At 48.4% G+C, this 12,776-nt stretch overlaps 1 protein-coding gene across 1 annotated transcript in view; it reads left to right on the forward strand.

The window, feature by feature from the left end:
* Positions 1-12,776, forward strand: part of Stk40 (serine/threonine kinase 40) — a 38,841-nt gene that overhangs the window by 11,780 nt on the left and 14,285 nt on the right. Inside the window, exons 2-4 of the mRNA XM_075945013.1 lie at positions 10,112-10,231; positions 11,579-11,664; positions 11,997-12,140. Coding sequence (XP_075801128.1) covers positions 10,120-10,231; positions 11,579-11,664; positions 11,997-12,140 — 342 coding nt within the window. The 5' untranslated portion in view covers positions 10,112-10,119. The remainder of the gene's footprint in view (positions 1-10,111; positions 10,232-11,578; positions 11,665-11,996; positions 12,141-12,776) is intronic.

Raw genomic sequence — 12,776 nt, forward strand, 5'->3', positions numbered from 1 at the left:
CTGTTTGCTCTTGGCCTTGTGGCGGGCACTGGACTGGGCTCAGGTAGGCAGGGATGAGTTGGACTTGTTCTCTGGGATCCTACAACCTGGGATGGGGGGATTAAACCAGTCAGTAGTCACAGCCCAGTAAGAGAGTGCAGAGGGGTAGAAAAGAGTGCCCAGCCCTGGCAAATGGTGACAGGCTCTTCAGTGAGGACTGAGAGAAGGACAGCAGGCCATAGAGAAGGGCAAGGCAAGACTGTTCATGATACACACAGCGCCCATGACTCATGGGCTACATTTAGTGTCATGTAAGAGCAGTGAGGTGGGGGAGGTAACCCAGGTCTGGCAGCCTTGCTGGGAGCTTGGGTTTCTGATTGAAAACCAGGAGCCATGGAGGACCTCTGCAACAGCCAGCCGCTGTTGCCACCTGATGAACTCTGTCTGTCCGGCCCATTGCCCAGCTGACAGAGGCAGTGTCTTGTCATTGATGGAGTGGTCCCTGCATCCTTTCCTATCAGCTGAAAGGAGAGCTGTGGGTTGGGTACCCTGCCCTTGGTGCAGAGAAGTAGTGAGGATGCGTTGCGGAGATGCGCCACCAGGTGGTAGGCCTGAAGATTGCAGTTTTCATTTTCCCTCCTTTCTTGGCTGTATAAGACTAAATCTGTTCACACCAGGCTGACTCTGGCAGGCAAGAGTGAGGTTTCAGGTTCTCCCACTGCAATTATGTACCCAAAGACAGGCCCTTTTAAGTTTGTGGACTGAGACTTGGGAGCTATTCCAGCAGGTTGGGCTTGTCCTGTGTCTCTGAGAGTACATGCCAACCATTGTGACTCTTGTCTACCCCTAAACACTTGCATCCGTTATGTAACCCAGAAAACCAAACTGGGGCTGGAGAGATGGCTCAGTGGTTAAGAGCACTGGCTACTCTTCCAGAGGACCTGAGCTGGGTTCCCAGCACCCACATCAGGGGTTCACACTGCCTGTAACTCTAGCTATAGAGGATCCAGGCCCTTTTCTGAGACCTTCCACACATGGTATACACCCACACACATGCATATAAGTAAAAAATAAAACTCATTAACTCTATCTCTCTCACACGCACACACACACACGGGGTGAGGGTGTCTTTATTTTTTGCTGGTTACCTGTGTCCTCTGTGGCTTTTCTTCTCCAGACTCACCCCTTGAATTATGTGCTGTGTGTCTTTAGTTTCTTTTATCTTGCTGTTTTGAGACCATATCTCACTATGTAGACTTGGCTAGCCTGGAATTCAACTATGTAGATCAAACTCAAGAGAGCCACCTGCTTCTGTCTCCTAAGTCCTGGGTTAAAATGTACACCACCAGCAAAGACTCGCATTGTAGCTCATGTTGGCCTAGAGCTCACGGTTCGACCTTAGATCAGAACAGTCCTTCTGCCTCAGCTGTCCCAGTGCTGGGATTGCGGACGTGAACCAGCAGGCCCAGCTTAGTATGCCCCCCTCCTCTTTTTCTTGAAGACAGGGTCTCACAAGTCCACAGTCTGGCTTTGAACTTGAGTTGTGTGGCCGAGAATGACCTTGAGTTGCTGATCTTGAACTGTTCATCTTCCTACCCTGCCTCCTGCATTCTGTGCTTGTAGTTCTATGCCTGGGTCTAGCCTTAGCTTTTCTTGTAGTTCTATGCCTGGGTCCAGCCTTAGCTTTTCTTTAACTGGCATTGATGTTTTTGAAGCAAATAGACCCATTTTGCCGAAAGTACCTCAACTCGAAACTGGAGAGATGGCTCAGTGGTTACGAGCACTGCTGCTCTTCTGGAGATCTTGAGTTCAGTTCCCAGCAACCACATGGTGGCTCACAACTAACTGTTAGTGGGATTTGATGTCCTCTTCTGGGGTAAAAGTGTTCATGCAGATAGAGCACTCATACATTAAAAAAAAAATCATAAGAGAAAAAGTAAGTGAGCTGAAGAGATGGCTCAGTGGTTAAGAGCTCTAGCTGCCCTTCCAGAGGAACTGGGTTCAATTCCCAGCACCCACATGACAGCTCACACCTGTCTGTAACTCAGTTCCAGGGAATCTGACACTCTCATACATAACATTAAATAAATTAAAATCAAAACAGTACCTCAATTCATGGTTGTCACAGATTTATTTTGCACAGTTTTGCCAAAGAAGAGCACAAGTAAGTAAGGAATCCATCTTTGCTAAGTTTGCCATCTAAGGAGGCCCATGGTGTTGGTGCTCTTATCAGGGATAGTAGCTTCTGCCATTTGGACAGGTTGCAGCTTGCTCTTGCTCAGTCAGAGTGAATTTCACAGAACTTTTGGCTGTTTTGAGAAATGTGTGCACCTGGAACTAACTCTACAGGAAGTAGAAAGTTTTATAGTGGAAGTGGAAAGGTTTATAGTCCAGCTATGTGCATCTCCCAGCCCTGCTCCACATGAATGGTCTTAGACTAGACGTACTGTATCTTCATTTCAGGTTCTTCCCTAACCCCCACTCTGTACCCAGCCTGGAACAGGATGGCAGAACTGACAAAGATGGCGTCATCATCCTGGATGACCCCTTATTGTGGTCTGGAGTGTGGTCAGCTGGCATGCCAGTCTTGACCTGCAGAATAGAGTGCCTCTTCTCTGTGAAGGATGTCATACTCTGCCTCCACCCAACAGAGCAGGTCAGCCAGACAGTAGTAGCGCACGCCTTTAATCCCAGCACTCGGGAAGCAGAGGCAGGCAGATCTCCAAAACTACAGAGAAACCGTCTCAAAAAACAAACAAAACCCAGAGCAGGTGTTCCTGTTAACCCCACACAGCTGTGCTCAGCCCCAGGCTTTCTCTCTTCCCCATGGGTAGAGCACGGCTCTCGGGCTACCTATCAACCATTCAGGCCTGTAGTCTAAGGCAGGAGACAGCAGAATCGACACCCTCAAGCCAGAGGTCCCTCCTACTTCTGCTCTCTTTAGTCCCAGTTCAGTGACTGTCTGCTTTTCCTTGGACAGGAGAAAGCCAACACTACTGTGGTTGAGCTTTTGTTTGTTTTGTCTTACTGTATAGCCCAGGCTGGCCTCAGATTCACAGAGATCCACCTGCCTCTGTTGGGATTAAAGGCATGTGCCACTATGCCAATACCCAGCTGTAGTTAAGCTTCTAATAACACAGTTTATCAAATATCCCAACAGGTCCTCTGCTACACCATTTGTGTGAGTTATCCCACTTAATCTGGCAGACAACTGTAGGATAGACAGAAAAAGACCCTTGCTCATCACCAATGACAGGGCTGAGTTTGAATCTGCATTTGACTTCAAACTTTGGTTGCTAACATTGCTGATCTTTGTGGCTCTGGGGAGCAGGCGGGGCATGAGTCAGCTGGAACTCGAGTCCTTTTTGACTAAGATACATTATTCTTGCCACAGTGTTCTTGGTGCCCTTGGAGAGTCTGGAGTGATTCTGAACCCAAAGACTCCTAACCAATGCTTGGCAAATGAGATTCAAACTGAGGGCAGGGCAAGCTGACAAAGGTAGACGTGTAGGATCCCTGCCTTCAGTAGAAAATGCCAGAGGTTAAAGACTAAAAGATAGCTAGTTCACAGTTCAGGAGCACGTGTTTTTATTGGAACCTGAGGGTGGGAATTGGACCTGCTGGCAGAGACAGCTTGCGTAGGAAATTGTTGGCTGACCTGACCCTGCAGAATAGACAAAGTCGTTTGGAATAGACTAGTGGGCACTGCTGACAAAAATGGCTCCCAGCTGCTGTGTTCATGGGCATGCACACACACATGTTCACACAGTAAGCATTCAGTGCCCAGGACCGTGGTTTGCAGGAGGACAGTCCTACTCTTTCCCTCATTGTATTGGTTTGCAGGGCCTCCCAGCTCTTCAGGGAAAACACCCTAGGACCAAGCTGGGAGGTGTCTGTAATTCTGGTATTCTAGAGGCTGAAGCAAGTAGATTGCTTGAACTGGGGAGTTCAAGACCAAACTGGACAACATGGAAAGATTCCCATCTCAAACAAGAAAAGTTAAGGAGGTTGAGTGTCTTTCTGTCCATATACAGGCTTACTGAGGCAGGAGATTCCCTCTGGATGTGAGTGGCTGGATCCTTCACAGCCAGGCTTTAGTTCTTCTAGTTGTACTGAATTGAGGCCAGACTGAGCTGGGGGGGAACAGAGACTGCTCCTAGCTCAGTACCGTCTGTCTTTACCGCCTGTCTCCCTTTGGAGATGTGGAGGTGTGTTCATGATCTGCTATCAGTGCCTGGCCTCTGGTACCGCCCACCCCTTCTGTACCTGCCGTGTGTACCTACACTCGTAGGCTCTGGGCAGCTTTAGCTGTAGAATCTGCTGTATCACTTACAGCTGTGGCTGAAGTCTCATGTTGCCTGGTGGCTTTAAGGTGAGATGACACTACCGCTTGGACATCCCCTATCCAGACCTGCTCGTAGCTGTCTCATGCCCACTTATATTCCCCAGGCCTAGCAAAGCCCACAGATCCCCTTGCTTTCAGAATTCCCATTCTAGTTACAACCTGCGCTTGGTGGGGCTGCTGGGCTGTGTTGTTCTTCAGTGCCTTCCTCTCAGGTACCCCATAATTCCTGTTTTTACCTCACTGAGCTTTTGGTTGAGATTCTAAGGGGTGCGGCACTAACTTTCATGGACAGAACTTGGGAAAGTTGACAAATTCAATCTTCTACAAACTTCAAAGCTGGGACTGTCGAGTTCCTGGGCTTCTGGGACCTCAACCTGGACAACATTAAGCAAAAATCTGAGGGGTGGGGGAGTCTCCACCCCAGGCTGAGGACAACTGTCCGGGAGGGCAATGCCCAAGTCCTTTTGAGACTAGTGTTACCATCACCACAGGTGTGGGATCAAACAAGCCTTTCTATGGCTCATTTAGAGATGGACTTGGAGGCCTTTCTGTCAGGATGGCGTCTGCAGGAATAGGGGCAAGGGCATGGAGGTCTGTAAAGCCCAGTCCTCCAGTTTTCCCACCCCATCTCTTCACCATGCTTCCTTTGCTTCAGTCAGCTCTGAGTAGCAGGAAATGATGTTGAGGAAGGGAGGCAGCCCGTGTAGCTCTTCCCCACCAGCACCTTTCCCTCTCCCTGCCCATCTGCTCCCATCCTTCTGTCTGCCAGCATCTTGGAGCTGTTCCCATGCCATTTGCTTGAGTTGAATCCTGAGTGGGGTGGGAGGAGTCAGGCTAAGCCCACTCATTGTCTGGGCCACAGCTGCTCCCAGCAAACTGGCGTCTAGACTGTGTGTAGGCAAAGCAGCAGCATCTCGACAGATGTGATATGCTCTCAGGGGAACTGTGGAAGAAAGGAGGCCCAGCACCCCAGAGGAGAACAGGACCAAGTGTAGCGATACCAACTACTACCAGAGGCTGCTGGCCCTGGCAAGAACCGTCACCAGCGGGGGGGACGGCATCAAACTCATTACCAAAGTGCTATGGTTCATATGTGTATATAAGATGCTTTTTCTAGGGGTGGTGACAGTCTTAAAACAAGTTCATTGTTACAAATCACTGGAAGTAATGGAGGAAATCACAGGACACCATGAGTGTGAGACCAAGTGAGAGCTATTGGCAATGAGCTGCCAAGCGTGGCTTCTCCGAGGAAGTTATGTGTACACTGGCGATACCTAGGAGTTAGCCAAGCAAAGAGCAGGGACACTGGAACACACTGTCATCTGACTTCTCAGGGTGTTTCTAAAGCTGTTTCATTCCTCATTGCCTCTGTGACTCTCTTCCATCATGAACTTCTTTGGCAGAGTTCATAGCCAAATCTAGCCATGGCTCCCACTCTATCCGGGGACCGTTGGACGTTAGGAGAAGCTCGTAGTGACAGGCCTTGTGACCCTCAGAATGAGGAAGCTTTTCAGGATACCAGCAGAGGCTAAAGGAACAGACAGATTTTACTGGATAGCAGTTTGTTTTTTTTTTTTTCTTTCTCGAGACAGGGTTTCACTGCAGCTTCTGGAACTAGCTCTTTTTTTTAATATTTATTTATTTATTATGTATACAATATTCTTTCTGCATTATGCCTGAAGGCCAGAAGAGGGCACCAGACCCCATTACAGATGGTTGTGAACCTGGGAACTGAACTCAGGACCTTTGGAAGAGCAGGCAATGCTCTTAACCTCTGAGCCATCTCTCCAGCCCTGAATAGCAGTTTAAACAGTGACACTTTCATCCACATGGAAATAAAATATGGAGGGCAGAGGCAAGCTGAGTTCAGTCCCCGAGACTCACATGATGGAGGGAGAACGCTTATTCCCACAATGCCACACCTGCCACGATGTGTGTATCCCTACCCACATGCTCATATACATAATGCCACACCTGCCACGATGTGTGTATCCCTACCCACATGCTCATATACATAATGCCACACCTGCCACGATGCGTGTATCCCTACCCACATGCTCATATACATAATGCCACACCTGCCACGATGCGTGTATCCCTATACATAATGCCACACCTGCCACGATGTGTGTATCCCTATACATAATGCCACACCTGCCACGATGCGTGTATCCCTACACACACACACACACTCATATAAATAATGAATGTAGTCATTTTTTAAATGAAGAACAAAATAAAGGAAATTTAAAAAGAAACATTATTCCGGGCATTGGTGGTGCCTTTAATCCCAGCACTGGGGAGGCAGAGACAGGTGAATCTCTGTGAATTCAAGGTCGGCCTGGTCTACAGAGTAAGTTCCAGGACATTCAGGGCTACACAGAGAAACCCTGTGTTGAAAGCAAAAAAGAAAAAGAATTATGACTTTAAAAGTAATACTATCAGGACTGGAGAGATGGCTTCGTGTCTAAGAGCACTGACTGTTCTTCCGGAGGACCCAGGTTCAATTCTCAGCACCCACATGGCAGCTGAGACTGTAACTCCAATTCTAGGGGACATGACACCCTCACACAGATGTACATACAGGCAAAGCACTGAAATAAAAACAAAAGTATTCCTTTTATTACTCATGAAATGGGTCATTTGCAAGAGTAAGGAGGCAGTCCTGGAGACAGACCTGTGATTCCCTTCCCTATCTGGCTGGCTAAGGGACTGTCAGTTACCATAGCCTTGTTGGGAGCAGCTTGCTACTGTGTGTCAAACTCTGAAAAAAGCATTCACCCTGCTAGGCATGATGGCTCACAAGTTATAAGCTAAACACTTGGGGGCTTGAGTATCACCACAAGTTTGAAGCCAGCTTGGACTGTGTAGTGTGAACTCTTAATCACTACGGGCTAGACATAGTGGTTTTCAACCCATGGGTCATAGCCCCTTTGAGGGTTGAATGACCCTTTTACAGGTCATTTAAGACCATTGTAAAACACAGATTTTACATTACGATTCATAACCATAGCAAAAATTACAGTTATGAGGTAGCAACGATGATAATTTTATGGTCAGGGGTCACAACAACATAATTATTTTAAGGGTCACAGCATTAGGAAGGTTGGGAACTACTGAGCTAGAGTAAGACTATTTGAAAAAAATAATGAAAATAATAAAAATGCAAATAATAAAAACAAAATTCTTCACCCCATTTGACCCCGCAGTCTTGCTTCTTGGCATTTATCCTGAGAGGGAACAGAATGCCAGAAGCAGTCCTTATGAGCTGCCATGGGTTCTGGGTCTGCCCGCCTCTCTGAGTCCTGACTCAAAGAAATAACTATTTCTTTGTCTCCTTTCTGGTGCTGGCCAGAACCTAAGTTTGCTTTTCCTAGTACTTTGGTCTCCTTAGTCTTTCTCTCAGGTTCCCTTCTCTGCAGTGGCTGTTTGCGGTGCAGCTAAGCTCCGTGAGCCTTGAAGTAACATGGCGTTGTTCCTCCCCTCTTCTGGTCCCTCCTCTGCAGAGCTGCTACTATTTACAGTTTGTCTGCCTTGGGGTTTAAACTTTAAAGAAAAAAAAAAAAGAGCCCGGATCTACAGGCCTATGTTTGACCATAATAAGAAAAGTGAATGGGGAGGGATGTCCATAAGGTGAGAGATGACCGATCTCACAGGACACCACCGAAGAAGATGGCAGGGGCTTGTATCACCTCAAATCCATTTCAGTGTTTGTTATGATGAAGGTGGAACCCAAGGCCTTGGACACTCTGGGCAAGTGCTCTGTTTTTAGACGGTCTTTCTGTGCAGCCCTGGCTGTCCTGGAACTCTCTATTTAGACCAGACTGGCCTTGAACTCACAGAGATCTGCCTGCTTCTTCTGCCTTCTAAGTGTTGGGATTAAAGATGTGCACTAGGCTTAACTTTTTTTTTTTACAGCTTTAATAGGATATATTTCACAAACTATAAAATTCTACCGAAAATAGGGAGAAAGGAAACCACAGCATGGCATCAGAGTGTGGTTCATATTTTCACAATGATTTCTCTTGCTTTGTGTGACAATGGAAACCTGGGAGACACAGAAGCTGTCTAGAGAGTGGCGTTTAGCAGGCTTCCTTAGTTTTCACGTTGGCCTGTTTTTTAAGTGTTGGTGCAGGGAATGCCAGTTACTTTTATATGGAAAAGGAAATTACAAGAGAAGTTTGGTATTCTGTATCTCTCTGCCCTGTAGGAATGGCCAAGGTTACCCTCCTAGCATGCAACTAATCCTCCCACCTGGCTTCCTTATTCCCTGCCTCACATCAGACTCTCGTAAACTTAGACTCTTGGGAACTTGCTGCTTTTGCCCTCTGTACATTTACTTTCCTGAACCCTCTCCCAGGACTGCTGATGCACTTTCTAAGCCCACCCTGTTAACTTTCCCCTGAGCTTTAGCTTCCACCTGGGCTCTCTCCCCGAGAGTACTGACTTGGAGAACAAGAACTTACATTTCTGTTCTGTGTGTCATGAGGCCGATGTCTTCCAAAACCTGGCCCTCTGTATTTGCCCTGTACTGTAGCCGTAGAGGGGATGGGTTATCAGGAAAGCTACAACCTCACTGATCGGCAGAGACAGTGATCGAGCTGCTCTCATTGCTCACTACCCCCAATCCTTCCTTCTTTCCTTCCCTCTTTCTTTTTTTTTTCCATTTTTAAGGTTGTTTCTTGGAGCTAGAGAGATGGCTCAGCAGTTGAAAGCACTTGCTGGACCTGGGTCCAATTTTTTTTGTTTTTGTTTTTCGAGACAGGGTTTCTCAGTAGCAGAACTCGCTTTTGTAGACCAGGCTGGCCTCGATCGAACTCACAGAGATCCACCTGCCTCTGCCTCCCGAGTGCAGGGATTAAAGGTGTATGCCACCACCACCCAGCCCTGGATTTAATTTTCAGCACCCACGTGGCAGCCCACAACTGTCTTGACTTAGTTCCAGGGATCCAGTATCCTCTTCTAATCTCTACAGGCACCAGGTACCAGGCAAGCATGTGCTGCCACAGACATATGTACAGGCAAAATACGTACAAATGAAAAATTAGTATTCATTATGACGGGCGGTAGTGGTGCATATCTAAAAGTTCCAGCACTTGGAAGTCAGAGACAGGCAGATCTGAGTTCCAGTACAGCCGGGATTATACAGAAACCCTGTACTGGAAATCAAAAAAGGTATTTATTTAAAAAAAAAAAACTTTATCTTGCATCTAATACTTTCAAGTGGTCATGATGGATAGTTCATTGTTAATTAAAAGAAATTTAAGGTCATTCTTGACTACATACCAAACCTTAGACCAGTACTCCTCAATCTTTGTGGGCAAGAAGTATTAAGCATCACGTATAAGGGGCCATTTCCCAGGGTACCCCAGCTCATTACTCCTTGGGTGGGTAGGAGGGGGTGCCACAGGTCTTGTGACTGTGAGCATTGGAGGTGGGGGGGGGGTGCCACTCTAAGAACAACTGCTCAGGGCTGGGGCTGGGCTGCCTGGGCTGATTGCATAGAGGTTTGTCTTCAGGACCCGCACAGCCCTGTCCTTTTTTGTTATCCCTCTGGTCCCTTTACCACAGATGCCCCACCCTCACTCCCTGTGTGGCCCGTGGCTGCTTCCTTCAAGGACACCTGACTTCCCTGTGTGATGACTCTTGTAGTAAAGGAGCCCTTGGCGCTCCTCCTGAGTGGGTGGGCAGCTGTGTAATGTATCCTCAAGTTAGATTGACTGGCTAGGTTTATAGAAGGAAAGTTGTTGGTTTACTCAATGGAAGGATCTTTTCTGTCTTGTCCAGAACTGAGAATGAAGCGGAGAGCGTCAGACAGAGGAGCTGGGGAAACGTCGGCCAAGGCCAAGGCTCTAGGGAATGGCATTGCTGGGAATAATGCCAAGAGAGCAGGGCCGTTTGTCCTGGGTAAGTCTGACCCTGGGGGTGCGGGTGGCCAGGGCTCAAGGGCTCTCATTCTGACTTTATCAGCAGCAAAGTGAGGAGCCCACCACAGCTGTGCAGGACCCTGACCTATCAGTGGAAAACCCAGGACTGAGGTCACTCTATCAGCTTTTGTTACCACACCAACCAGGAGCCAGGCTCTACCCCGAGATGAGGACTCCAGAGTGTCAGCTCACTCATAAAGGCATACAGCCTCATTAGAACCCTGACCCTCCAGCTAAGGCACTATTTGACTTTCTTGAAAGACATGATTGATTTCAGTGTTTTTGAATAGAATTTCCCTTAACTTCCTGTATTTATTTAGTTTGGGGGAGGGGTGTTTTGAAACAGGATCTCTATGTAGGCCAGGCTGGCCTTGAACCCACAGAACTCTGCCTGCCTCTGCCTTTACCTCCCAAGTGCTGGGATTAAAGACAAGTGCCACCATGCCTGGCTCTGAACTTCTTATAGGATACTATGGAAACCCTGTGGAACTGAATGTTTTCAGCAGGCTGAGGGGCAGTGGGATGTTCTGCATGGCATCTAAGGCCCATCAGTCCAGGTTGTTGGCCACGACTGCAGGTAGTGTGGGCTCTGGCACCAGGGCCTTGGTGAGACTTTGGCTTTAGAGCAGCCTTTGGGATTTCCAGGTACAGCCTAGTCCCAACTTCAGACACTCAGCAAATAGCCCTGTGCTGCTTGTGGGGAGATAGTGATGAAGATGGAGCACTTCTGCCCTCACAAAATTGAACGTGGTTTTTTGGGAAAAAAGACTTCAGCTGAGTACTTGAAGGAGATGAACAAGATGGGGCATATGGGAAGAGGATCTGTGGATGGTGACATCAGGAAAGGCCTTACTGTTTAGCCCAGGCTGGCCTCAAGCTGGCCATCTTCCTGCATGAGCTTCCCAAGTGCCAGGGTTACAGGCATGCACCGCACTAGACACTGGAAAGCCTTTGTTTTTTTTTTTTTTTGTTTGTTTGTTTTTCGAGACAGGGTTTCTCTGTAGCTTTTTGGAGCCTGTCCTGGTACTAGCTCTTGTAGACCAGGCTGGTCTCGAACTCACAGAGATCCGCCTGCCTCTGCCTCCCGAGTGCTGGGATTAAAGGCATGCGCCACCACCGCCCAGCTCTGGAAAGCCTTTTTAAGGAGTATGTTGGCAAAACCCAGGCATATATCAGGTAGATGTACATTTGTCCTCCTGCACTTTGTAAGAGGTAGAACTCTCCACCAAAAGGTTTTGGGGACAGCCCAGTGGGTATAAAGAGAACATTTAGGAAGAAGGCCTTGTGGTGATGGCTGGAAATTAAGTTCATGATTTATGTGCAATAGGTCCCCGTCTGGGCAACTCACCGGTACCGAGCATTGTGCAGTGTTTGGCGAGGAAAGACGGCACAGATGACTTCTATCAGTTGAAGGTAAGCAAGCACAGGCGGGGCCCCCAGGACCAGGGCTGTCCTAGCAGCTGTCCCTCCTCTTTGCCTTCCCCCTGCATCACCCGTGAGCATGAGTAGCCCCATTTCTTGTCTTCTTACAGTCTCACTCAGCTCCTGATTAAAGAGCTCTGTGTGAATTACAGGCTGTTGAGAAAAGCAGCTGCCAGCCCTGCATGCCTGTGTGGGGTCGGGTGCAGGTATCACCCAGCAGAAGTGAGCCCCCCCTTCCCCCCCCCCCCCCCCCCCCCCCCGTCCAGCCGCTCTCCCAGGTAAAGGAAAGCATCTGCTCTTTTTCTTGTGTGCTTACCCTAAAGATCCTAACCCTTGAGGAGAGAGGAGAGCAAGGACTAGAGAGCCAAGAGGAAAGGCAGGGCAAGATGCTGCTGCACACCGAGTACTCGCTGCTCTCCCTGCTGCACACACAGGACGGCGTGGTCCATCACCATGGGCTCTTCCAGGTGAGCGGCCCCCACTCCTTACCCTGCCTGGCCTCTGGTAGAGCCGTACTCTAGGTGACTCCCAGTATTTCTTCTCTACTGGCTGTCAGGACCTGAGCAGGAGATTTGGAATCAGGCTAGGGCCATGCTAGCTGCTCTAGTACTAGTACCCACATAGTGATTTCAGCCTACCAGGATTGGTCACAAGTCACTGTCTCCATGCTCCTTGCAGCTCTCACAGTGTGACTATACCAGAGTCCTTTTGCCTGCCCAGGCATTTTAAGTTGTTCTGCAGATGTCCTTGAGCATCTTTTATGTGACCTCAGGCAAGTCATTTCAGGTCTCTGAGCCCCAGAGAAAGGGGAGAATCAGTGGTATCTGCCGTCAGGATGGTAGGCAAGGCAGATGCGCAATAGTGAACAGGAGGTGCCAGTCCTGGCTCCGTGACACCTGTTCATCGTCCCTGGCATAAAGCAGTGGAAAACGCTAATGGGGCTGAAGTGCAGCTGTGCAGCCTGGGGTACCAGTGAGACACCCACCCACATCCACACCTGTCCAGGTCATGTTCTTAGCCTTGACTTAGAGGCAGCTCCAAATTGGAGAATTTTCCTTAAACGAAGGTGAAGTTGATTTTGTTATCTTGATTCTGATACCTTC

Source organism: Microtus pennsylvanicus, chromosome 13, assembly GCF_037038515.1.
Source record: "Microtus pennsylvanicus isolate mMicPen1 chromosome 13, mMicPen1.hap1, whole genome shotgun sequence".
Lineage (NCBI taxonomy): Eukaryota > Metazoa > Chordata > Mammalia > Rodentia > Cricetidae > Microtus > Microtus pennsylvanicus.